Here is a 22524-nt window from a genome sequence, read left to right on the forward strand (position 1 = left end):
TCATGGGTGATGAAGGAGGCCCAGCAGGCCATGGGGCACGGGGGGCGCTGTGGTGCTGGCCTGCATGTGAGCGCACTTGGGCTGCAGCGGGCCTGCGACCCCTCTGCTCGTGGCAGCCCTCACACGCCCGCCCGCCCTTTCCCCCACGCCCCTCCCCCTCCCCCTCGCAGGCATCTGTGGTCTGGCTTCCGACCCTACACCGCGCAGGTCAAGCAGCTGCTGGCGGAGCGGCGGGAGGAGACGAGCAAGGCGGAGGTGAAGAGCGCGCCGCCGTCGCTGACCGACTACGACCCCGCCCAGGACGATGCCTTTGCCACCATCCTGCAGTACCTGTACTCCCGGCTGGACGACCTGGGGGCACACGCGCCCGCGCCGCCGGCGGACAAGGAGCAGCGGTAGCGCTGCGCTTATATTGACCTGTTTCCTGCTTGCATGTTCTCCTGCATACTTGTTTTCTGTCCGCTTTCCTGTCCCATCCGCTTCTCTGTCACCTTGCCAAACCTCGCTCTCGCAGAGCAGGGCAGGATAGGGCACCAGGAAAGATGAGGGTGATGCGCTGGAGGGCCCCCACTGTAGCGTTGTGAAGGTTACACTGCTGGCTGTTATCTGTACATTCAGCTAAAAAGGTACTGTGCAGCAGAGTGAAAGTCCCCACATATGTTGAGACCTCTTTCCCCCCCGAGTGCTGTCCACTCAAAAATCCCCAACCTCCCACAAACACTGCAAGAGTTGCGCTTGCCTGCTGCTGCCATGACCATTCTGCGCTGCCGCTGCCTTGCTGCTGCCCTGCTGCCACTGCCGTGCTGCCGCATCATTCACACAGCCGCTTCAGGGCGCCTGGCGGCACCATGACATGCAGGCGCAGAAGGCCTGGAAGGCGGCGAGCCCCAGCGCCACGCCTGCAGGCAGGTGCGGCAGGCGGCCTGCTCCTGGCAAGATGCCAGCACCAAGCCTGCAGCCTGCAGGATGCCAGGCTGCTTCAAGGCTGCGGTACCAAGCCTGCCCGGGGGCTCACATGGGCCGGCGGCTTCTCACCTGCCAGCTGGTCCAGCACTGCAGGCAGCGAGGGGTGCAGCTGGCCGGCACGGCTCAGCAGGGCGCGCCACAGCTGCGGGATGGCGCCGCCTTTGTCGGCGGTGGCCAAGGCCTCCCCTGCTGCCTCGCCAGCAGAGGCGGCGGCAGGCACATCGCTGTCAGGGCTAGCAGCAGCTGCAGGGTGCCCCTGTTCCTGCCGCTTCTCGGCAGCTGGGACTGGCATGCGTGGGGGCGGAGAGGGCCACTGCTTCTGCCGCTTCTGCGGAGGGGGTGTGGGCTCCTGCCCGGCACCAGCACCAGCCCTCAGCCCGGCCCAGCGAGGTGGCGGCGGGCGGATCGGCGGTGGTGCGGGGATGGCTGGCGGCTGGATGGCGGGACCACTCTGCCAGCCGCTCCCGCCGTCTGATGGCTCGGGTGGGCCGGCGCTGACGCTGCCCTCTCTGTTGGCGGCGGGACCGGCGTTGCTGACAACCGCCTCTGGGGCGGTGGCCGAGGTGTGTGGCGTGGGCGAGGCGGGCGAGGAGGGGGCAGTGGTGAGCAGGGTGGGCAGGGCGCTGAGAGGTGAAGCGCCGGAGCCTGGAGTGAGAGCACAGTGAGGGTGAGGGTGGGGCATTCACCTGCCCATGACACCAGGGCCGGCAGCAGGGAATTGAGCCATGTTTCAGCATACACCCTAGCGTACACCCTATTACAGCAAACCCAAAGTGCTCACCTGCCGGGCTCCTGGCGCCAGGCGCCAGCGCCAGGGCGGTGCCTGCCAGCAGGGCCACCAGCGCGGCACCCACCGCCACGCCGACATAGAAGGTTGCGTGCGCCGCCACGTGACGCGCTGCAGCCCTGAATGGTTTCTGGATGCCCGCCAGCACGCTGCGCGCGGCCGCCGCCACGCTGTCAACGACGGCCGCGATGCAGCGCTGGCTCTTTCCGCGAGCGGAGCCTGCCCAGGAGGTGGCTGCCTGCCAAGCAGCTGCCCACCGGTGAAGCAGGCCGATGCGAGCAGGGCCAGCCACCTCGTGTTCCGCCTCATCATCTTCCACCTCCTCCTCCTCTTCCTCTTCCTCCTGTTTGCCGCCATATCGGGGTGGGTGCCAGAGCAAGGGCCATGCCGCGCACACCCCCATGCCACCCACAGCCGCAAGTGCCAGCCCTGTGGCGCATGTGACCTGCAGGCAGAGCAGGGGGTGGGAGGGGCTCAGGGAGCGGCGGGCTGCTGCTGGGGCTGGTCAGGCAGCAGCCACCAGTGCTCCCCCAGCACGTGGCCCCCACCCCAAGCTCAGCCCGCCGCGCAGCAGCACAGGCCTGCACAGGGGTGCCTGGCGCCACCGGGGAGATGAGTGTGCCCACGACTGCCTGCATCAGGAGCGTGAAGGCCAGCTGGGACAGGCAGACACGCTTGTGGCAGGCCTCCAGATGCTCGATCTCTCCCTCGCGCTGCTGCAGCTCTGCCTCCAGCTCCTGCATGTGCGACGGAGGCAGAGAGAGGAGCCGACTGGTGAGCGGAGCCCAGCAAGCCAGGGTTTTGCGCCGTGTGCATGCACTTGGAAGGCCGAGCGCTGCTACCGCAGCATGCCGCCGCTCACATCTTTCTCCTGCTGCAGCTTCAGGATCTCGCGCTCCAGCAGCGGCCGCTCTTCCTTCAGCAGCACCTCGCTCAGGGAGGGCTGACGCACGGCGGGGGAGGCCGAGCTGGGCGGCGACTCGGACGGCGGTGGCGCCGGCTGCCGCGACAGGGGATGGGACGCGATCTGCCCGTCGGAGCCACCGCCAAGGTTTGCGCGACCGTGACCTTACATGCGGCGGCGGCAATTCAGGCTGCTGCACCTGTGGCTCCGAAACCTCCTCTGCCTGGGAAGTCGAGGGCAGCAGCGTCCAGGCCGCCTCAAGCTCCCCCGGCTGCAGCGGGCCCTTGGGAGGGCCACCGCCACTTGGGAGAGAGTCAGCCATCGTCCCTGCAGACGACCGAGAAAGTGAGGCACAGCAAAAGGAGGCGGCCAGGTCTTAGGGTTTTGCCCTGACGTGGCAGATTGATCTGTGATCTCTCTGCCCTCCAAAGTGGAGGGTCCTCCACACCTATTGCCTCGGAAGCTGCCAGGCTGCACCAGGAGCCGGCAGCCAAGCATGGTGCTGTACACAGCCCTGCTCACTCTGGCAGGGCTGGGAGCGGGCTCTGCTCTCAGACAGTTGGTGGAGGGTGGGAGGGGCGGCAAGCGCGCTCGCGACAGCGTTGAGGAGGACGGCAATGCACTGAGCGCCAGCGGCGGGAGCGACGACAACGGCGAGGGTGAGTGCGGTTGCGCCGCGATCACGGGCGTGCTTTGCCACCCAGCCACCCCCAGGCCAGCAGCCCAAGTGCTTAACAGCAGCCATCAGTTGCCAGCCAACCTGCCTGCCGCCTGCATTCCATGTTCCGCAGCAGGCCCCACCAGCAAGGAGGGGAGCCCCCGGGCAGCTTCCTCTGGCAACGAGCGCCCCGCCAAGAAAAGGAGGGCGGCGGGCACCCTGTCACACCAGGCAAGCTGCCAGCGTACCTCACTGCTCTGCGCATGGCTTGTCTTCAGCAAGTCACATGGTGCCACCTTTCAACCTGCAGGCCGGCACGGGTGAGGCAGACTCTGGGGCTGGCGACAGCGCTGCAGATGCTGCTCCGGCCCCTGCCTCCACAGCTCCGCTGCCAGAAGCGCAGCCCACGCCGTCTGGTGCAACTGCGCCGCGACTTGAGCAAGGCTGCCAGCCATTCCGCACCACCGACCCCCTGCACAGCATCAGCACGTCTGGTGGGGAGAGGGAAGGGCCTGGCTCAAGCGCAATGGGCACCGAACCGGCGCCTGGCAGCCACGCCGGCACGAACGCTGCCCCCACGCCGGCCACCACCTCTTCTGGCGGCTACGGCGGCTGCGAGGCGGTGCCCCCCGCATCCGAGATTGCGGCTGAGATCCTGGGCGGTGTGGTGGAGTCGGAGGTGGTGGCTGGTCAGGGCATCACCGCTGAGATGGTGCGGGAGCTGGATGAGGAGTGGTGAGGCGGGGCGCCGCACACCAGCAGTGGTGAGGCGCCCACCCAGTGCGCGCCCATGCCCATTCTTTCCGTCTCCTGACCCCATGCTTCCCCTCCCCGCACGAGGTGTTCTGACGTTCTCTTGCGCCGCGGCACGTTGTTTGAAAGCCACACTGCCCAGCCCCTGACCTGGCGCCGCCAGCTTTGAACACGCCTGAATACAAGCCCTTTTTCTAATTCTCATGTGAAGCCACAAGGCCACAGAGCTGAGATGACTGAGGTACACAGGAAGGGGTACACCGAGGGAATGAAAATCAAATGCATCTGATTGGTCAACGTCTGTGTCATGTGTGCTGTCTGTAAAAAACAATCATCGAGGGTCACCTTGAACCGGCTGCCTGGGGTGGCAGGGTGCCGCCGATCACAGGCTGCCTATGGGGCACGTGGGCTGAGGGCGGCGCTCGAGGCGTCACCGCGCCCCCGGCACGCCCTCCCGCCCCCCACGCCCCGCCTCCCACTCGCTCTCCAGCAGGTGCAGGCCTGCCTGCGCCAGCGCCGCCGCCGCCGCCAGCTCGCCGTGCACCTTGCGGCGCTCGTAGTACACACCACAGTCCAGAGAGTCGCACACCACGCCGCCTGCAGCACACCGGCAAGGCAGGCGGGGCGCGGCAGGCAGGTGGTTGGTCGTCAGCGGTGCGAGGGCAGCAGGGGTGGGGCGAGGCAGGCGGCATGCGCACGGCTCGGCCTGGGCTGCGCTGAAGCGCCCCCAGCAGCCAGGTTGTCCAGGCCGCTGCCTGTGGTGTGTATGCCAGGCCTGCTCTTATCAGGGCACTTGCACCGTTGGCAGGGCAGAGGCAGGGAAGGCAAGCCCTGCCCACCCGGCCCCCACCCACCTTCCGACACCTGCCTGCCGCCGCCGCCGCCGCAGTGCAGGCAGAGGCGCACGAGTTGGGCGTACTGCCGCTCCAGGCGGTTCCATCGGGAGGAAAGCACCGCCGCCGCCAGCTGCGGCTGCGCGGTGCAGCAGTCGCACAGCGGCTTGGTGGCGTGGGTGAGGCCGTCGCACACGGCGCAGTGGCGGGACAGGTAGTACCTGCTTTGCGTGTGGGGGGAGGGGAGGAGGCATGAGGCCAAGAGGCATGCTGGTTGGGTCAGCGTATGGGGAGGAGCGAGGCCAGCGCCAGGCTGGGCGTCAGGGATGCCACGAGGGGCACAGGTCGGCCGGCTGGTGCCATGGGCGCAGGCAGGGCAGCTGCTCGAGACGCGCTGCGCAGGCAGAGCAGCCGCACGTACCCCCAGCCCACCTGTCAATCGTGCGGGCCCTGGCCGCCGGCTGCGGCAAGCCCGCATGCCTGGCGGCGCCGCTGGTGGCGGCGGCGGCGTTGGAGGCGGCCAGCAGCGGCAGCGAGGCGGCGGGGCGCTTCTGCGGCAGCATGCGGCTGGGGCGCGGCATCTCCGCAAACCAGGCCTGCACGCACAAAGGGGGAGAGAGAGGATTGAGAGGCCAGAGCAGCTGCAGGCGGGGGGCACGCCCCCGCCATCCCACCTTGACACAGCGATGCGTGGCCTGCTAGCATCATCACAGGCCCTGCACACCACCGCCACACACACACACACACACACACACATACCACCCCCACCCCACCACCCCACCCCCACCTTGCAGTCCGCCCCCACCAGCGACAGCACCCTGTCCAGCGCGGGCAGGATGGCCTTGGTGATGTAGTAGAGGGCGTGCAGGCGCAGGCGGCCGCCGCCCTCCACCAGCGCACGCGGCGGCGCCACCATGTCCACAAGCCGCGCCCCGGGCTCGCCAAACACAACCACGTACGGCACGCGCTCGCCGAAGCGGGGCTCCGCCCTGCGGGGCACGAAGGTGTGGAGGGTGCAAGGGAGGGCCCAGGTGGGAGGCCAGGTGGGAGGCCAGGTGGGAGGCCAGGTGGGAGGCTAGGCGGCGGGGTGGTGGCAAGGCGAGGAGGGAGGCTGGCGAGGAGGTCGGGAGGGAATCGGGCAGGCGGCTGAGAGCGTGCGGCTGAGGGTGGCTGGGTGCCGCGCAGGGGATGCAGCCGCACGCGTGGCTGGCTGGCTGGCGGGGCAGCGGGCGGGCGGCTGAGCGCGTGCCTGGGGTCTGCCGCCATGGCGCGAGTGGCGACCAGCGCGGCGGGAGGCACGTGCGCCGCCTTGGCCGAATACGTGCCCAGCCGCACCTGCAGGGGGATGATAGTGCGGCCACCAGCCATGGTGAGGTGTGTCGTGGCGGGTGGCGGGCGCCTCCTTCGGGCGCGGGGAGCGCCCTGCGCTGCAGCAGCCATGCGCCCGGCGTCGCCCAGGCACACCCCAGGCCCAGCTGCCTCACCTCCTTGGCAAACACAAAGTCTGCCACGCTGACCCGCCCCGCCAGGATCTTGCTCCACTGCCGCACGCAGTACTCCTTGACCTGGGCGGGAGGGGGGTGGGGTGGGGTGTGCGTGTGTGGGCAGCTGGGATGCAGTCGGCAGGTATCCGCCGGCAGCCAACGCCTCCCTCCCCCCATGCCCTCCCCTCCAGGGCGGAAAGGGGATTGGCTGCCATGGGCGCCGCCCCGCACCCTGCACGCGCCCACCAGCGGCCGCCCCTACCTGCGACAGGTCCTTGGTTGTGAACAGCAGGCGCAGCACCGCCTCTGTCATCTTGGCGGCGGCGGGGCACTGGTCGCGCCGCACCGTCTCTATGCCCTTGGCGTCAAACACGGGCACCGCCTGGGGGGGCAGGCAGGGTGGGGCAGGCAGGGTGGTGGTGGGGTGGTGGGGTGTGTGTGGGGGTGAGGTGATGTGTGTTGAGCTGCAAGGATGGGGTCGGGAGCGACCCAATACACCCGCCCCCCTCCAGTCCTCCCTACACTCAGGCTGGCACCACACCATCCACCATCCACCTGCGTGGGCGACTCGTACGCAAAACCAACGTATCTCTTCTTGCTGAGCAGCACGCAGGGATCATACACCTGTGGAGGTGGCAGGCAGCAGCGGGGGGAGGCAGGGCGGACCGTGGTGGGAAAGCAGCCCTTTGGCCGCGGCATGCTGGATGCTGGATGTGCTCAAGCAACAGTGCCAGCCAGCCAGGATCGCCAAGTCCCCCAGCTTGCCATTCCCCTCGCTTCATGCTGACGAAATCTGTCCACCCCGCCTCAGGACGCAACCTGCAACCACACCCGCCCCACCCACCTTTTCCATCTTGAGTGCAACGGGCGACGGATTGGCGGCTGTGACGGCTGCCGCGATCTCGGCCCCTATGCGGAAGGCATCGCCCCTTGACCGCCCCGGCAGCAGCACAAACATGCTGTCTGCGGCAGAAGAGGTAGGGAGAGCCGGTGCAGGGGCGGGAGATCATACACTAGTCAGACCAGCAGCTCTGGGAGACGAAGGGGCACCCCCAGCTGTTGAGAGCCTGCTGGGAGTCGTGGGTCCGCCTGCTGCTTCCAGCCCCATGCCTCAGCCCACCCAGCACACAGCGTGCCACTTCCAACCACAAAAAGGAAGCTCTCGCCCACCGCGCACGCAGCCCCAGCACCAGCCCCAGCCCCCAGGTCCCACCTGTGTCCCCGTACACCACCTGCGCCCGCCACTCTGGATGCCCCTCCACCTGCCGAATGGCGCTCTCCAGCGTCTCCCGCCCCGACTGCACGATGGCGTCCGCCAGCTCAGCCATGGGCATGCGCCCTGCACGACCACAGCATGGCAAAGCATGGCACAGCGTGCAACCCGGGGCAGCCCACCAGCCAGTTCGCAGCGGGCCCGGAGCAGCCATCCCGCCATCTGCCACTTCCAATGCTGCCCACAGATCAGCACCTGCTCCATGTTCTGCATTGCCCCTCACCCTCCACCACCATCTCCACCACCACCACCACCCACCCGAGAACCCCGCCGCCGTGTAGCCGTACGTCACGTTTGCGATGAGCTTCAGCCCAAACTGGCGCGCATTCAGGCAGCGCAGCAGCACCTTGGCGGACTTGGGGGAGCGCTTCATGGCGCCCTTGACCTGCGCGTGCCGCGTGGAGGGAGGGTACCGGGAGGTGGGTGAGAGGGAGAGGCTGGGATTGGAACAGGCAAACACGCAGGCGAGCATGTAGGCTCGCAGGCAAGATGTGCGGCCAGGAACCCCAACACACACACACACATGGCTGCCCAGCCGCCACCCAGCCCACCATGATGCGTGTGTTCAGGATCTCGGACAGCAGCCGCGGCAGCACCCCCGGCCGCGCCTCGCGCGGCACAAACGCCACCCCGTTTGGCGCCACCACCAGCCGCTCCGGCGCCAGGCTGCCTGCCAGGCTGCCCGCGGGCAGGCCATACTCGACGGCGCCCAGCTTTGGGGGCGGGTCGTCGCCGGCGGCCGCGTGTGCAGGGCGCCCCAGGCAGGTGGAGAAGCAGAGGTTGTAGGCGATGATCATGGAGGGGTAGAGGGACTGGGAGGAAAGGAGGGAGGGAAAGAAAGGAGGGCGGGGTCGGCGTGAGTGTGGGCGAGCGAGCGTGTGTTGCGAGGGGGGTGCACAGGGCCGGCCCCGCTGACGTCACGTTATCCCTGATGGCATGCCCCACGCCTGATGGCAACCCTCCAAGCCTCCCACGCTACCGTCGCCATCGCAAGGCCCCCCACCCTCCCTCCACCAGCCTATACCCGCACCCTCACCCTCACCTGGAAGTCCAGCACCACCAGCGGGTCTGTGTAGAGGCGCGACCGCGGCTCCATGACCAGCGGTATCGCCTCCATGGCCGCCTGCCGCGCCACCTGCTCCCGCCCCGCGTGCACCAGCAGGTAGTTCTGGGTGTGGGCCAGCCGCGCCATCATCGCCTCCACCCGGTACTGGCTGCCGCGCGACAGCACTGCAGGGGGGGAAGGGGGAGGGGCAGGCGGGCGGAGGGTCTGTGTGTGGCATGTGCGTGGCGCGCGTGGCATGGGGTGGGGTCAGCTCCATAGGCATACGGGGCTGGCTGGCAGGTTGGCCGGGGGTCGCTCAGGGGCAGCAGGGCAGCACCGCCTCCTGCACCCACCCACCCACCCACCCGAGAAGAAGTCTATTCCAAAGGTGCGCGCCATCTCCCCTGTGCGCCCCACCAGGTCCAGCTGGTCCAGCAGCGCCAGGTTGAGGCGGGCGCGGCGGGCCCAGTAGGCCAGGCACCGCCACCGCGCGGCGCCGGGCCCGCCCGCAAACCAGGCGTGCAGCTGCGCCTGCGGCACATGCGGCACGCGCAGCTGCAGCACCGCCGCGGCGCACGACTCGAAGCTGTAGCTGGTCAGCTTGAGCTCTGGAAAGGGCAGGGGTGGGGGTGGGATGCGACACTTAAAGGGCGGGTGGCGCCTGTGGGCGGGGAGTGATGCGGATGGAATGGAGCATCCCAGGTTGCATGCATAGGTTGGCAGTCGCCTGCACCCCACCCCTCAGACCCTGCCCCAACCCACCGTCTTTCATGAGGCGCCACACGTTGAGCACGATGCGACCCGAGCAGTAGAGCCCGCTGGACGTCTGCCAGGCGTACTCGTCGGCGGGGTTGTCAGAACCGCCGCCCCCCACACCCTCCTTCTCGCCCGCCGTCTGCAGGAGCAGGGACGAACCAGGGCAGGGCGCGGGTGGCGCTACTGAGCTGCTGGGCTGCGCCAGCGGCCAGTCACCCGCCGGTCCTCGGCCCCCCTCATCCAGGCATCTCGGCACCGCCCCCTCCACCCCCCATCGCCTCACCCTGGGCAGGCGCGACAGCGCCCTCAGCAGGCTGGGCAGGCCCAGCGCGGCGGCTCGCTCCGCGGCGTACCCCAGGCTGGCCCGCTGCACCTCGTAGCCCAGCAGGATGTCGGGGTCTGCTGCCGCCACGGCGGCGCCCAGCGCGCCCAGCAGGGCCGCCTCGCTGGCATACAGGTCCACCTGGCGACAGGGTGGCAGGGAGGTAGGAGCTGGAACGGCTGGTGGTGTGCACCGCGGCAGGCTGGCGCTGGCATGGACAAAGAGAGGGGAGGAGCAGGGAAAGAGGGAGGACAGCCGCTCGGCCTAGCGCCCAAGGGGTGCTTGCCGCAAGGCCACAGCATGCACATTTAACCAACAGATCCAAGAAGCAAAGCAGCGGGTGACGCCAGCCCTGGCTCTCACCTGCACATCTTCCCCCAGCGCATCCACAGCAGCAGGGTTGCGCAGCCCCGCCGCCGCCCGGGGTGTTGCCGTGGGCCGACCTGCGGAGGGTGACGCACTGTGCGGCGGCCCTGCCTCCTGGCAGCTGCCGGCGGGCGGCGACAGCAGGACCTCGACGGCCGTGCTGGCTGCCGGCGGGGCTGCCACAATCTCAGGCTCCGGCATGCCTTCCAGCAGAACGCCTGCTGCCATAGCCGGCGACACAGGGCTGCCGCCCGGCCCCGCAGCCGCTGGTGCATCCGAGGTGGCAGCAGTGGGGTGGTGGGGTGGGCCTGCTGGCGGTAACGACTGCGCTGCGGGCGCTGGGGCAGCCGAGTCGCCAGGTGGCAGCTGTGCCTGTTGCTGCTGCTGCTGCTGCTGCTGGGGCGCCGCCGCAGCGGCAGCGGGCGGGGCGGCGGCCAGAGTCTCGTCAAAGACCAGCACACGAGTGGTGTACTTTGCTGCAGACAAGGACAAGGGGGAGGCGGTTAGCGCGCGTGAGTGCAGCGGTGGAGGGAACTTGCTCCACCGTCCAAGGCCTGCCTCTGTTGACTCTGGACATCCGCAGTGCTGCTCAGCTAAGGTCAGCCCAGATCTTGCTGGCCAGATCTTGCTGCCGCTCCACGCCCCCGCTCACCATCGGGCACCTCCTCGTCATCATCGGCCACCGCCAGCACGATCACCCGCACCGCATCGTGGCGAGGGTCTGGCAGCAGCGAGCCCCTGCACACACAGTCGCCCAAGAGCTCGGGGACAGACAATGCATGCCCATACCTGCAGGACGGCATGCACTGACCCCTCCCCCTGGCCTTTCCTGCTTCCTGCCCCTGGCCTTTCCGGCTCCCCGCCACCACACAACCACCAGCGAGTCATCCCCAGCCCACCAGCAGCATCCCCCACCTGCTGTCTGCGTGCAGCTCCAGCGAGAGAAGCGTCAGCTGCTGCCCCTTGCCGGACACGCACCGCCGCTGCTTGAACCCGGCCTGGCTCAACGGCGTGGGGCCAGCGGTGCCCGCCAGGCCGGGAGATGGCGGCGTGATCTGGCTGACAAAGCCCGGCCGCCGCATGCGGGTGGTACCGGTAGTCGCGGTTGCGCCGGCGCCCGTGCCAAGGCCGGTCTGCTGGGTGGAGCCAGCCGGGGCGCCGCCACCGGCTGCTGCTCCCGCTCCTGCGCCGGCGCCGGCGTGGGGGGTCGCCTCCTCAGCCAGCTGCGCCTGCTGTGCCTGCGCCGCAGGCTCAAACGACAGCCTGCTGGGGCCCGCCCGCTGGCTGGCGCCGTCTCCGTCCGCCCCAGCGCCCGCAAAGCTGACGCGATTGGCGCTGCTGCCGCTGCCATCAGAGGCCTGGGATGGCTGGCGCTGCAGGAGCTGCCGCGGCGCCAGCTCCTGGCTGCCCTGCCGCGCCTCTCCTGCCGCTGCAGAGCTCTTCAAGGCGCTCTTCAGGACCGACTTGAGAAGGGCGCCGCCGGGCCGTGGCCCCTGCTGCTGCTGCTGCTGCTGCTGCTGCTGCTGTTGCTGCTCGTCAGGAGTGGCGCCTGCCCCCAGCCGAGAAGATGGCAGCGCCTGCTGCACTGCGCTGCCAAGGCCGGCCATGCGCGGTCGCTGTGCGGCAAGCATCTGCTCCGCGGCATGCGCCTGCTGCACCTGCTGCCCCGCGGTTGGTGCGGGACCGGTGGCTGCCGAGCGCTGCCGCTGCAACTCCAGCCGGCGCCGCCTCTGCTGGGAGGGCTGCAGGCCCGCCCCCTGCGTGAGCTGGAGGGCTGGGAAGGGGTTGGAGAAGAAGAAAGTGCGCTCATCATACTTGGGGCTTGCGGGAAGCACCTGCGGCGGGACAGTGGGGCAGAGGAGCAGGAACGGGTTAGCGTGCAGAGGTGGCGACAGGGCTTGGCAGGGTGCCGCAGCCGCCACACCTGCTCCTCCTCTCCACAGTCCTCCTCGCTGGAGCTCCCGCCTCTCGCCGCAGGACTCGTCGCAGCCGGCACACCCTGCTGGCCTGCCGCGGGCCCGCCCGCTGGCGCATGGGTGGGGGCAGGGGTCTGCGTGACGGCGCTGGCAGGCGTGCCGCCCCGGCTGCCGCCGTCGCTGCCGCCGCCGCTACCCAGGGTGCACAGGGAGGGAGTGGCGAGCAGGTCTGCATCCCCCAGCAAGCCACCCGCTGGAGTGCCGCCAGCGTCATCCCTGGCATCACCCTTGCCGCGTGCCGAGCCAGGGCGCTGACCCTTAGTGGCAGCGCCGCCGACTGGCAGCAGGCGGCCGGTGTTGGGATCCATGGCAAAGTTCGGGCCGCCCCCGCTGCTGCTGGCCTGCCGCCGCTGCTTGCCGCGGCGGCGGCGGCGGCGGGCGGCGAGCCAGGCATCGGTCGCGGCGCGGGTGGGGGGCGGCTTGGCGGGCACAAACGCCAGCAGGTGGCGGCGGTGGTGCGCCTGCTGCTGGGCCTGGCGCGGGAGCTGCCCAAGCCCAAGCCCAAGCCCCTGCTGCTGCTGCTGCTGCTGCAGGTGCTGCCATGCCAGCGGTGCCGCAGCTGCTGTGAAGGAGGGCAGCTCGCGGATGGAAGCGGTGGGCACCCTGCAGCAGCGGAGGTGGGCACCAGCAAAGCACAGGTGAAGCGGGGAGGCAACCAGCAGGTCAGCAAGTCCTGTGTGATAGGCACCCGTCCTGCCTGCACGCAACCTTCCCATACCACCCATCCCCATCCGCACGCCCACCTAAACTCCCGTCCCGCAAACAGTGTCGGCTGTGCGGGCGCATCCTGTGGCCGGCCGTAGTGCGCGCGCAGCGCCACCACCGGCGGCACGCCAAGCTGCCACCCGCTGGCCTCAAGCTCCGCCTGCAGCCCACCAGCTCCAGGTGGAAAGAGGGTTAGCAGCAGGGGACAGGAGCGGGGTGGGCACGCAGTGTGATGGACTGCCTGGCAGAGGGGTGCACTCGGTGCTTGCCTGCGTGGGGGGCGGCCTGGCTACACGCCACACTGCTGCCTCGCCTCCGCCGCTCTGCTCCCCTCCCGGCATGCCAGCCGCCTCCTGCTCTATCTCCGGCTGCTGCTGCTCGCCCTGGCTGCCCGCAGGGGACGCCTCCCCCTCCTCCTCAGGATAGGTGAGGTGCAGGTAGTCGTCACCAGCGCCACCGACATCACCGTCCCACTCCTCCCACAGCGCGCCGCCACCCCAGGCGTCATCCAACACCGCAGGCGCCACCTCAGCACGCTCTTCTGCCGCCACGCCTTCGCCGGCTGCGTCTGGTGCTGCCTGGGGCGAGGCCAGCTGCTCACCAGAGCCCTGGTGTACTGCTGCTGGCGGCGTCCCGCTGCCACCGCTGGCTTGAAGGTCCTTGCTCTTCCCCCCTGCTTCCTCCAGCAGCTGCTGCATCTGTTGCTGCTGCTGCGGCTGCTGCTGTGGCTGCTGCTCATTTGGCTGCGAGTCCGGTTGCTGGGATGGTTGCGGGTGGCTGGCAGCGGTGCTGCCCGGTGGGTCGGCAGGCTGCAGCTGCAGCTGCTCGCCTCCAGCCTGGCGCCCTGCCAGCTGCCTGCCAGCTGCCGGCATGGCAGGGGCGGGCATGCTGAATCCGCTGAGCTCAACCGCAAAGCCCCCGAAACTCTCTTCCAGTGCTGTGGGAGAGGTGGCCGCTGCAGCTGGCAGCGCTGGTGCTGGCAGGGGAGAAGCCAGTGGGCTGCCACCCGCTTGCGACTGTGGCTGTGGCAGGCCTGGGGCAGCAGCAGGAACATCAACTTCCATTACCTCCTCTTCCTGCTCTTCCTGGTCCTCCTGCTGCTGCTGCTGCTGCTGCTGCTGGTGCTGAGGTTGTGGCTGCTGATGCTGATGTTGCTGCACCTGGGCCTGCTGTGCCGGCTGCTCCTGAGGCCGCACCGGCTGGCTTCGCAGCGGCTGCCGCCGCTGCGCGCGCTTCAGCGGCGTTGGGGTGGGCTGGCTGTCAGGAATGATGAGATCATTGCATCGCCCAGGGATGTCCTCCTCCTCAACATCTGCTGCTGCCGCTGCTTCTGCCAAGCCTGGTTGCTGGGCACGGTGGCAGGCGCTGCCGCTTCTGCCGCTCGCTGCCGGGGAGAGGGAGGCCTGGCTGCCGCTGCCGCTGCCGCCCTGCTCCCCCTCAGAGCCCTCCTCCATCTCGTCCTGCTTGTGCAGCAGCGACAGAACCTCCTCAAGCGACTGGCTGCCCTGCTTGACCTGCTTGCGAGACAGGTGTGGCGGTGGAGGCGGCGAGCCGCTGGCTGCAGCCTCACCACTGCCCGCCCCATTGGTGCCGCGGTTGCCGGAGTGGCCGCTGCCACTGGGGCCTTGGGAGCTGCTGCCACCACTGCTGCTGCCGGTGCTGTGGCCTGGAGATGCCGGGTGGTGCAGGGTTGCCAGCACGTGTGCCAACGCCTGGCTGCTCTCCCGCACCCGCTGCTGCGACACATGTGCTGCCCCGTTGCTCCCGCTGGCAGGCGTTGCTGCCATGGCCGCTGCCGCTGGTGCTGGTGGCTGCAGCTGCGGGGCGTCGGCAGGTTCTGTTACGTGCTCACTACCTGCCGCCACATCTGCTGCCGCAGCATCAGCGCCAGGCAATGCTACACCAATGTGCTGCTGCTGCTCATCTGGCTCTGGCTCTAGGTGAGGCTGCGGCGGTGGCTCCTCCTGCTGCTGCTGCTGCTGCTGCACCTCCTGGAGCTGCACGGCTTCGGGGGGCTGGGCCTGCAGCTGCTGTTGGGGCGGTCGCCTGCGCCGCAGGCCAGGCACATTGTACTGTGCCACGCGCAGCTGCTGCTGCTGCTGACCGCCGCCAGTCAGCGGGCGAGTCGAGGCTGAGGCTGGCCGCCTCCGTGCCGCGCCTGCCACAGCTGCAGCCACTGGTGGTGGCGGTGCTGCTGATGCTGTTGGCTGTGGCAGAAGGACTGCTGCTTCTTCCGGCTCTTCAGCTCGCTGCTGCTTGTGCTGCTGCTGGGCAGCAGCCCCGCCGGCCTGCGACTCATCGTGCAACAGCTGGTGCCGCTGGCGCTGCCGCTTGCTGGGAGGGGAGAGGGACTGGAAGGTCAGGGCACCAAAGCGCTGCTGCGACGAGCCGGGTGACTGCTGCTGGCTGCTGCGCCTCCTCTGCTGTCGCTGGGGCTGGGCCTGCGCTTGAGAGGGCGATGCTTGTGAGTGCCGGCGCTGCAGGACAAAGGAGGCAGGCATGCGCAGGGTAAGCGGATCAGGTGCGGGCAGGTGGGATCCACAGCTGAGCAACATAGCCATCAACAACCACAGGATGGCTTCGCACCTGGCTGCTGCCGGCACCCGGTCCAGAGCTGGTGCTGCCATCGCTGTGGATCGAGTCGGCAGCGCCATCCACCTGCGGAATGCGCCGCTCCCCACGCTGCCGCTGCGCAGGCTGCTGGTCCTGCTGTGCTGCCTGCATGACTTGCGGCGGCTGCTGGCCCTCTTGCTGCACTGGCCGTGCTTCCGCCTGGCCATTCTGCTGCTGCTGCTGCGGCGGCGGCGGCGGCGGCGGCGGCGGTGGTTGCTGCTGCTGAGGGGGCTGCTGCTGCTGCTGCTCAAACATGTGCATCGCCTGCAGATACACAGCCTCCTCCTCCTCCTCCATCGCCTCTGCAGCGTCTTCCACATGCACATGCGCCTGCTGCTGCTGCTGCTGGCGCCACTGCTGCGATGCTTGGCCATTCACCCAGCTAGGAGGTGCCTGCACCACGTCTTCAACATCGCACACCATTGCCGCCGCTGCCCCTCCATCTGCCACCCCACCTGCCGCCTCTGGTAGGGGCCGCGGCACCGCCGGCGAGAGGCTGAAAGGCAGCGGCGACACAGCTGGGGGACCATGCCGTGCCTGCCATGCCTGCGGTTGGGCTGCTGCCGCCGCTGCTGGCGGCCAGGCAAAGGCCAGGCGGGTGGGATCAAGCATTGCATCACCCTCTGCTGACTGCCGCTGTTCCTCACGCCCCTGCTGCTGGATTTCCCCAGCCGCATGCTGCTGCTCCTCCTCTTCCTCTTCCTGCTGGCTGGCGGCCAAGATGTCTTCACACTCACGCTGCGTGTTGGCCAGCACCTGCTGCAGCGCCGAGTGCGCTCGTGCAATGGCAACTTCCTGCACCGCGCAGGCCCGGGCCCCCCGGAAAAGGAGGAAGGGAGGCGTCAGCATGATGGGAAGGAGTCAGCATCAGGATCCCACACAGGAGGCTGGTCGGCTGGCGCCTGGGGTCCCTGCACCACGCACCTGCTGGGTGGCTGGGGGGCTGCCAGGCACCTGGCTGCCGCCGCCCCCCAGAAGCTGGGAGTAGGGCGGCCCGCCAGCCTGCTGCTGCTGCTGCTGGCTGACCGGCAGGCTGATGGGCGTGCCAAAGGCGTCTGCCTGCTGGGCCAGCGCCGCCAGCAGCGCCTCATCCTCCTCGTCGCTGCTGCTGCCGCCGCCGTTGGTGCGGTCGGCGGGGGTGCCCTCCACGCGCATCTGTGCCAAGCAAGGACAGCAACGGAGGAGGGCTGGCAGCACTGATGCCAGCGGGAGACTGCACTCCAGCCGGCAGGCGCATCAATATGCGGCGGCAACACTGACTGGCTCACCTGCAGCCAGGCCCAGGCATCCGCATCCATCTGGAGCCTCGGCAGGGCGCCCGGCTGCTGATTGATGGCCCCTCCTTCGCCCCGCCCGCCCATCGGCTCCTGCTGGTGCTGGGACAGCGGCGGCCAGCGCTGCTCCTGCCGCCGCTGCTGCTGCGTCAGCTGCGTCATGAGCAGCTGCTCATCCACCAGGGGACCGTGGCTGGCCCCCTGCCAGCCTGCCTGCTGATGCTGCTGTTGCAGCCAGCGTGGGTGAAGGGCAGAGGCTGGGGTGACGGGCGTCTGCCCACCAGCTGCTGCCACAAGGCCTGCTTGCGCCTGGCTAGGTGCCAGCCAGTCCTGCTGGGCATCCGCCCCGGCTGCCGCCGCCGCTGCCGCCGCTGCCGGGAAGGGCGGCGGGCTGGGAGAGATGCCGCCATCTGGTGGGAGCAGCGCCCTGTTGGCAGGCTGAGTCAGCGCCACCAAGGGCGTGCAACGCGCAGCAGGGCTGGGCATCGCAGGGGACACAGGGGTGGCTGCCGCCGCCTCTGCCGCCGCCGGCACGTGAGGTGCGGCCGCTGCCTGCTGTCCGCCCGGAGTGGCGGCCGCCGCGTGCGCTGGCTCTGGCTGCTGCTGCTGCTGCAGCGGTGGCGGCGGCTCCTGCTGTGCCTGCTGGGCAGCAATGGCCTCAAACTGCTGCCGCACAGCGTGCACGGCGTGGCTCAGCGGGTGCGGCGAGCGCGGCGGGCTGGGCGGCGGGTTGGGGATGCCGCTGGGGCCGCACCGTGCCGCCTCTTCGGCCCACATCGGCGCCAGGCTCTCCACCATGCGCACCTCGGGGCCTGCGCCAGCCAGCGGCACTCGCACCAGCTGCACGGGGGGGGCGCAGCCAAGGCGAGCGGCAACAAGGCACCAAGGTCTGGCTAAAACAAACAGCAGCATAATGCCCTTGGTTACCTCGCCATTCAGCCATTCAGCAAGCCAGCACATCATCAGGGATGTTTCCGGCAAGCAGCTCCCAGCCAGCCAGCCACAGCAACCACCTGCCTGCTGGCGGTTGAGGATGTGATCTGCAATGGCATCCAGCTCCAGCTGGCAGGTGCTCTGCCGCCGGGGCACCCTGCCACCCAGCCTGCCGCCGCCGTGTCCGCCGCCGTGCCAGCCGCCCCGAGCGCCCGCCCCGGCGGTCCCCGCAGCTGCCGTCGAGCCGCCCCACAGCCAGCTGCTGGGCGTGCTGCCGACGGTCCACAGCCGCATGTACTGGCTGGCACTGCCGCCGGGCGTGCCGGCGCTGCCCGGCGGCTGCGCCCCCGAAGCCGGCAGCAGGCTGTCCGCGCCGTGCTCGCTTTCCAGCACCAGGTGGCGCGTGGCCCAGCCGCGGCGCTGCCGCGTGAAGGTGGCGGGCAGCGGCGGCCTGAACCGCGCCTGGCTGAGGCGCAGCCAGCCCATGCCAGACAGGTTGAAGTCGATTTTGAGCTGCAGCAGGTAGGGCAGGTGGCTCTCGTGTGGCTGCCACGCCCGCCCCATCACAGCGCCGCCCTGCACCAACAGGGTCAGCCCGCAAGACCTTTCACTCTAGAACACAAGCAAGCTGTCCGCAGATCCGTGCTTGCACCATTGCGCCTGAGCCCACCCACCCGCAGTAGCTCGGCCGCACGGCTCACGTCCCGCGGATTGTACATGAGAACCTTAATCCACACGCACTCCTCTGCACAGGTGGGGGCTGGGCAAAGTTGGCAGGAAGACGGGCAGGCACTGCGGTTGGCAAGGTCCAATCGGACCGCAGAATGCTGCCCTCTTTCTTCCGCCCACTTCAGTCCACCGCCCGCACCTGCGTGGTAGCCGTAAAAGGGGGTGCCGCGAACCAGGGTCAGGCTGAACACGCGCTGGCGTCCGCCGGCGGCGCCCTCGCTGCCAGGACTGGGGCGTGGAGGCGCGGGGCGCGGTGCCGGCCCTGCGCCAGGCGGGCTGTGCTGCTGCTGCTGCTGGTGCTGCTGCTGGAAGGAGGATGCGGTGTTGAGGGCCGTTTCCAGGGCCATCGCGAGCCGGTTGAGAGACCAGTGGGCTGCAGGCGGGGCAGGGTTTAGACGTGGTGGTGATGGCTGGTCAAGACTCGGCCAGCAGCGTGTTGGCTGGGCAGCATTTGAGGAGCAAACGAACAAGCAGGAAGGCACTGGAAGAGGTGGTCAGGGGGCTGCCGCCACACCTCCAGCCGGGTCCTGGGGCAGGTCTGGGGGGTAGGGCAGGTAGAAGTAGGGGAAGACCTGCAGGGGGAAGAGAAGGCGAAGACGGTGTGCACACCCAGCGTTGGCGCCCGCCCTGTGTCCAGCACAACCACGCCGTGGCAGGGCGGCTGCAGGCTTTGGTGCTGCTTCCTTTGCAGTCGGGGCCAGCCTGGTACCCGCGGCTTCCCTCTTCCCAGGCAGGGCCAGGGCCGCTCACCTTGTGGAGGTGCAGGCAGCACTTTTGGCCGGCAGGCGTGGAGCCGTAGATGCGCACTACAGGCACCTGCTGCACCGCGCACCCCGCCAGCTCTGACCAGCACGTGTCCACGCCGGGCAGGGGTGCTGCCATGCAGTGCTCCAGGCTCACCACCCGCATCACAAACTCGTCGGCGGGGGGTGGCGGCGGGCTGGCAGTAGGCGCTGGCGGTGCAACGGCAGCTGCACTGGCAGAGGGCGTCATGCACCCGGCCGCCCGTCGCCCTTGTTGGAGATTCACGGCATCCATGGCGCTCAGAGTCGCTGTTCCATGGGGCTCAAAGCCCCCCGGGGCCATCCGGCAGGGCGATCAGGGGGGCCCTGGCCATCACCAAGGGGGACCGGATGCTCCCAAATGCGTGCTTTATGGGCGCATGGCCCAAATAGAAGGCAAATTCGTTGTTTTGGCGTTGAGCGTGCTGCGTGCTTTGCTTGGCCAGCGGCGGCCGCCGCGGGGTTCGTTGCGGCGTCCTCTCCAGAGCACCACTAATCCGCCATTGCAGCGGGAGTGAGCTGACACGAGCCTGCAAGACACGGCTGCTGCAGGGCCCGCCGAGCACTCAACGTGAAGCCTTTTTTGCGGGGGGGGGGGCAGCTGCTGGGCTGCCGCTGCCCGGTCTGGTGACAGTGTGCCGAACCTGCTGGGAATTTGGACGGGTCTGGGCTGCCAGGGCGCCCCTGCCCCAAGAGGGCGCCAAACAGGGCGCCCGCAGGTTGCAACGTCGCCTGGCGGCGTCTGGCACCCCTCCCCGACCTGCAAGCTAGCCATGCAATTGCGTGCCGCTGCCTGAGGAGCGTGCCGCCGACCGATCGTCAGGGCGTGCTGCCAATCGCCCGCGCGGCACCGCCTCACCAGGGGCCTCCCGGCTGTCCCTCTGCAGGAGCAGCGAGGCGGCAGACACGGCCCACCACCGCACGGGCCGCTGGCACCAGCGGCGGCGGCAGCGGCGGCAGGCGGCGGCAGCAGCAACGGCAGCAGCCGCCCGCCATGCCGGCAGCAGACTTTGAGGCCGTCTGCGCCCAGCTCAGCACCGCCGAGCTGGGCGCAGTGGCACAGAGCGAAGGCATAGTGTGGGGTCAGGTCAAGGGCTACCCGGTGTGGCCGGTGGGTGCAAGGCGGGCCAAATTCGCTTGGGGGCCAGCAAGGCGTGCTGGCAGCCATGCGCCGGCAGGGTTGCCTGCCCCAGAACAGTGCCGCCGTCATGCCGCCGTCTGCCCTTCTGCTCCTTCATGCCTGGCCAGCTCGGATGTGGGTGCTGGCGGCTATGCATGGCTGACCCCCGCTGTGGTCACCCCTGCCGCCGCTTGGGGCGTCCTGCAGGCCCAAGTGATGGCCCCAGACCGGGCTGCCAAGGATGAGGACCTGCGGAAAGCCAAGCCCGCCAAGGGCTCAAACACCGCGGTTCAGTTCTTTGGTGACGCATCAAAGGCCTGGTGCGCCCCATCCCTGCAGCCGGCTGCCTGGCCTGACTGCCGCCCTCCCTTGCTGCACCCTGCTTGTGCCTGCCTGCCTGCTTCCCCACCTGTGAGCTCACTTGGGCGCCGGCCCCCTGCCACCCTGGCGCTGCTGCAGGATTCCCGACAAGCTTGTGCTGGCGTGGTCTGAGGGCTGCTCCAAGGGCTACCTCAAGGGCAAGAAGACGCTGACGCAAGCCATCATGGAAGTGCACTCCTTCCTGCAGACGGGCACGCTGCCCGACGGCTGGTGGCAGCGGCCGCCCAAGGTGTCGCCGGTGAAGCGCGCCTCGGCGGCGGCCGAGACCGCGGCCGCGCCCAGGCAGCAGCACAAGGCGGCTGCCAAGAAGGGCAAGCCTGCAGAGGCCAAGGCTGCGGCTGCGGGGGATGCAGGGCAGCAGCAGAAGAAGCGGAAACCCAGCAAGGCGGAGGCGCCTGGTGACGGGAGGCGGCAGGCCGCGGCCGATGTGGACATGCAGGATGCCGAGGCAGAGCCCGACGCGGCCTCCCCCGCCACCGAAGCGGCAGCTCTTGCTGCAGCAGGGGGCATGCCGCTGGCTGCGGCCGCCCTGGCGGCGGTGGCGGCGGGCACGCCCGTGGAGGCCGCCGGCAACGCAGCCGTGGCTGCCGCCGCAGCGGCACGAGCGGCGGGCGGCGTCATCCCGCTGCCCGGCACGCTGGGCACGCTGGCGCTGCCGGCGCTGACGCCGGGGCTGGCCCCGGTGGCGGCGGCGGGCGGCGGCGCGTCGCCGCGCCCCGCGGGCACCGGCTCCACCTCCACCCGCGACATGCTGCGCTCCGTGTTCAACCGCATCAAGCTGCTGCACCCGGGGGCGGCGCGCCTGGAGACGCCCAACTCGGTGGTGGACCTGCTGGCGGCGCTGCGCAAGCACTTTGGGCCCGCCATGGCCATGGCCACGGAGCAGCTGGTAGGCAGGGGGTGGGCGAGGGACGGGGCTGTTGCAAGAAGGCAGGTGCCAGGGACGCTGTCCGGTGGGGGCCCGTAGGTCATTGTTCACAGGCTGCGCAGGAGGCCAGCAACACGCAACGGCCGTCGCATGCCTCCGCCTCCGCCTCCGCCTCGCGTGCCCTGCTCACCCGGCCCCCGCCCCTGCTCCCGCCCCTGCGCCCCCCTCCCGCCTGCAGCGCGGCAAGGATGCCAACGACCTGCTGGCTTCGCTGTTCTCGTGGGCGGCGGGCAGGCCCATCGGCACCGCCGAGGTCGACCGCTGCTTCCCGCTGGTGCCGCACGGCAAGGTCCTCATGCCATATGCGCTGTGGGACAAGATTGCGGAGCTGGGTGAGCGCCCCACGCCGGCTGCCTGCTGCTGGGCTGGCGCTAACGCTGGGCTGTGGGCAAGGCCGTGTGGCAGGCACGGCAGCGATGGCATGCCTTGAGGTGTCTCTCTGCCCAGCCGCTTGGTCCCGATTGCCTGCTGCTGCGGTGGCCCCATTGCTGCAGGCCTCTACCCGCTGCACTGGCAGCTGCCGCTGACCAGGGAGCAGGTGGAGCAGGGGCAGCGGGACGGCGCGGCAGGCGTGCCGCCGCCGCACGCGGCGCCAGCCTGCCGCGTGGCGGCGCCGGGCACCGTGGCTGCTGTGGCCAGCAGCGCCGTGGTGAAGAAGAAGCGGGTGGCGCCGGCAGGGGAGCCCAAGAGCTACAGCGAGCCGCGGCCTGCCCGCGCTGCGCCCAGGCAGCAGATGCCAGGTGAGCCGCCAGCCTGGCAGGGTGGGGGGGTCATGGCGCTGCCTTGTGCTTCCAGCTTAGTGCCTGCGATGCCCTCGCCCCCCTGCCACGCCAGGCAGCCTCACCCGACCCTGTCCCTCTCCCCCTCCCCCGCCTGCAGACCTGGATGGCGACTACGAGCCGGCGCCCCGCGCCGGCCGCCGCCACTCTGCCCTGG

The 22524-nt window shown here is 69.6% G+C and overlaps 4 protein-coding genes across 4 annotated transcripts in view; 1 reads left to right on the forward strand and 3 right to left on the reverse strand.

Moving 5' to 3' along the window:
- The window catches only part of CHLNCDRAFT_134888 (hypothetical protein), a gene marked incomplete at both ends in the record, with an annotated part of 5829 nt that extends 5430 nt beyond the window's left edge, over positions 1-399 (forward strand). Inside the window, one exon of the mRNA XM_005846887.1 lies at positions 171-399. Within this exon, the coding sequence (XP_005846949.1) occupies positions 171-399 (229 nt within the window). The remainder of the gene's footprint in view (positions 1-170) is intronic.
- Positions 400-4929: 4530 nt separating this feature from the next.
- On the reverse strand, positions 4930-9910 carry CHLNCDRAFT_6685 (hypothetical protein; the record flags this gene model as incomplete). Its single annotated transcript, XM_005847077.1, has 13 exons — positions 4930-5171; positions 5643-5976; positions 6386-6466; positions 6648-6767; positions 6941-7009; positions 7230-7348; positions 7599-7724; positions 7917-8043; positions 8210-8470; positions 8701-8888; positions 9069-9311; positions 9466-9583; positions 9743-9910. Coding segments are annotated over 13 exons (2196 nt in total), but the record flags the coding sequence as incomplete, so codon positions are not given.
- An 8188-nt stretch (positions 9911-18098) lies between these two features.
- On the reverse strand, positions 18099-18574 carry CHLNCDRAFT_14884 (hypothetical protein; the record flags this gene model as incomplete). The annotated part of the gene is made up of 3 exons (XM_005847078.1): positions 18099-18224; positions 18323-18393; positions 18517-18574. Coding segments are annotated over 3 exons (255 nt in total), but the record flags the coding sequence as incomplete, so codon positions are not given.
- A 217-nt stretch (positions 18575-18791) lies between these two features.
- Positions 18792-19370, reverse strand: CHLNCDRAFT_24095 (hypothetical protein; the record flags this gene model as incomplete). The annotated part of the gene is made up of 1 exon (XM_005847079.1): positions 18792-19370. One exon carries the CDS (start codon positions 19368-19370, stop codon positions 18792-18794), a length of 579 nt encoding a protein of 192 aa, XP_005847141.1.
- Positions 19371-22524: the final 3154 nt, after the last annotated feature.

This window comes from Chlorella variabilis (assembly GCF_000147415.1).
Source record: "Chlorella variabilis unplaced genomic scaffold CHLNCscaffold_12, whole genome shotgun sequence".
Lineage (NCBI taxonomy): Eukaryota > Viridiplantae > Chlorophyta > Trebouxiophyceae > Chlorellales > Chlorellaceae > Chlorella > Chlorella variabilis.